At 36.4% G+C, this 1340-nt stretch overlaps 1 protein-coding gene across 1 annotated transcript; it reads left to right on the forward strand.

Annotated features, from left to right (window-relative positions):
* Positions 1-891: 891 nt before the first annotated feature.
* LOC121131068 (THAP domain-containing protein 1-like) lies at positions 892-1330 on the forward strand (the record flags this gene model as incomplete). Its single annotated transcript, XM_040726633.1, has 2 exons — positions 892-1092; positions 1146-1330. Coding segments are annotated over exons 1-2 (386 nt in total), but the record flags the coding sequence as incomplete, so codon positions are not given.
* Between the last annotated feature and the right edge of the window lie 10 nt (positions 1331-1340).

Raw genomic sequence — 1340 nt, forward strand, 5'->3', positions numbered from 1 at the left:
AGAATCTGTGTAGTCTTGTATTACTTAATAATACCTAATTTTATTCTATAATTTACACGTATACTAAATATATTTGAGATGCCAATAAACAAACAACAAAAGCATAAACAGACATAAATACATACATACATAAAATATAATATATAATGAGGCTAATAAACACGACATATTCCACGTCTCCCTTTCTATGAATGAATTTAACCTTAAACATAATCATTGTGGATCGCTGGGAGCTTAGACACCCGTCTCGACTTAGTAACAGTTTCTTTTAGAACTGCTGGACCTGGATCTTTTGCGTCCTGATTAATTTCTTTAGATTTAGAATTTTCTAGGCAAAGAGATGGCATCTTATTTAAATGGGCCAATTTCTTTTATACGAGCCAGTATCCGTTCCAATGATATAGGAAGGTGGTGTTGAATTTCCTATAAAAATCCCAGACTGTCTTCTATCTGGTATTACAACTTCATCTCCTTTCTGAAGAGTAATCAAAGGTTTTGTGCCGTCTTTTTATCTTCCTTCAACTGAGGAAGAGCCTGGCTAGGTATTACTATTGGAGATAACTGGCATGCAGCTACAGGAACTTTTGTGTTTAACCTTTTTCCCATCATTAACTCAGATGGAGAATATCCATTGGAGAGAGAAGTAGCTCTATACTTTAATAGAAATAAATAAGGGTCCTTGCTGCCTGATAACAGTCTTTTAATAGTTTGGACTGCTCTCTCTGCTTCTCTATTTCCTGATGAATGCTCAGGACTGTTTGTAAGATGACGGAAACCATATTCAGTGGTAAATAGTTTGAATTCTTTTGATGCATAATAACTGGTATAATAACTTTCGTTATTCAATAATAAGGTAATGCAACTTATTGGTGCATAAAGTCAAGGCTTACCATGTCTTGTGTCTCATTTGGTTGCAAAAACAAGTATGCTAAGGGCAATTCAATTTCATATCATCGTTTTACGATCCAGGATACAGAGAGGTGCAGACAATGGGTAAGGAACTTCAAAAGAGATGACTTTACTCCGAAAAGTTTTGCAAAAATTTGCTCAGAACATTTTACTCCAGAATCTTTCAATCGAACTCTGGACGTTGTAAGGCTGAGAGAAAATGTCGTGCTTACTCTATTCATAGCATTCCCACATAGTTTCAAGAAGAAGTTGAAAGAACTTGTCGAAAACGCAAGTCTCCTTCAAAGAGGTCCTCCTCATCTCCTAAAAAGGGCAAACCATCTCCTGGACTCAACACAGATCTTTCCCTCTATGCAGCGAAGGAAAATGTGCAATTGGATCATCCCTATTCTCTCCCATCAGCTCAACTCATTAAGGAAAAGCTCCAATGG

The sequence above is a fragment of the Lepeophtheirus salmonis genome, unplaced genomic scaffold (assembly GCF_016086655.4).
Source record: "Lepeophtheirus salmonis unplaced genomic scaffold, UVic_Lsal_1.4 unplaced_contig_16391_pilon, whole genome shotgun sequence".
Taxonomy (NCBI): domain Eukaryota; kingdom Metazoa; phylum Arthropoda; class Copepoda; order Siphonostomatoida; family Caligidae; genus Lepeophtheirus; species Lepeophtheirus salmonis.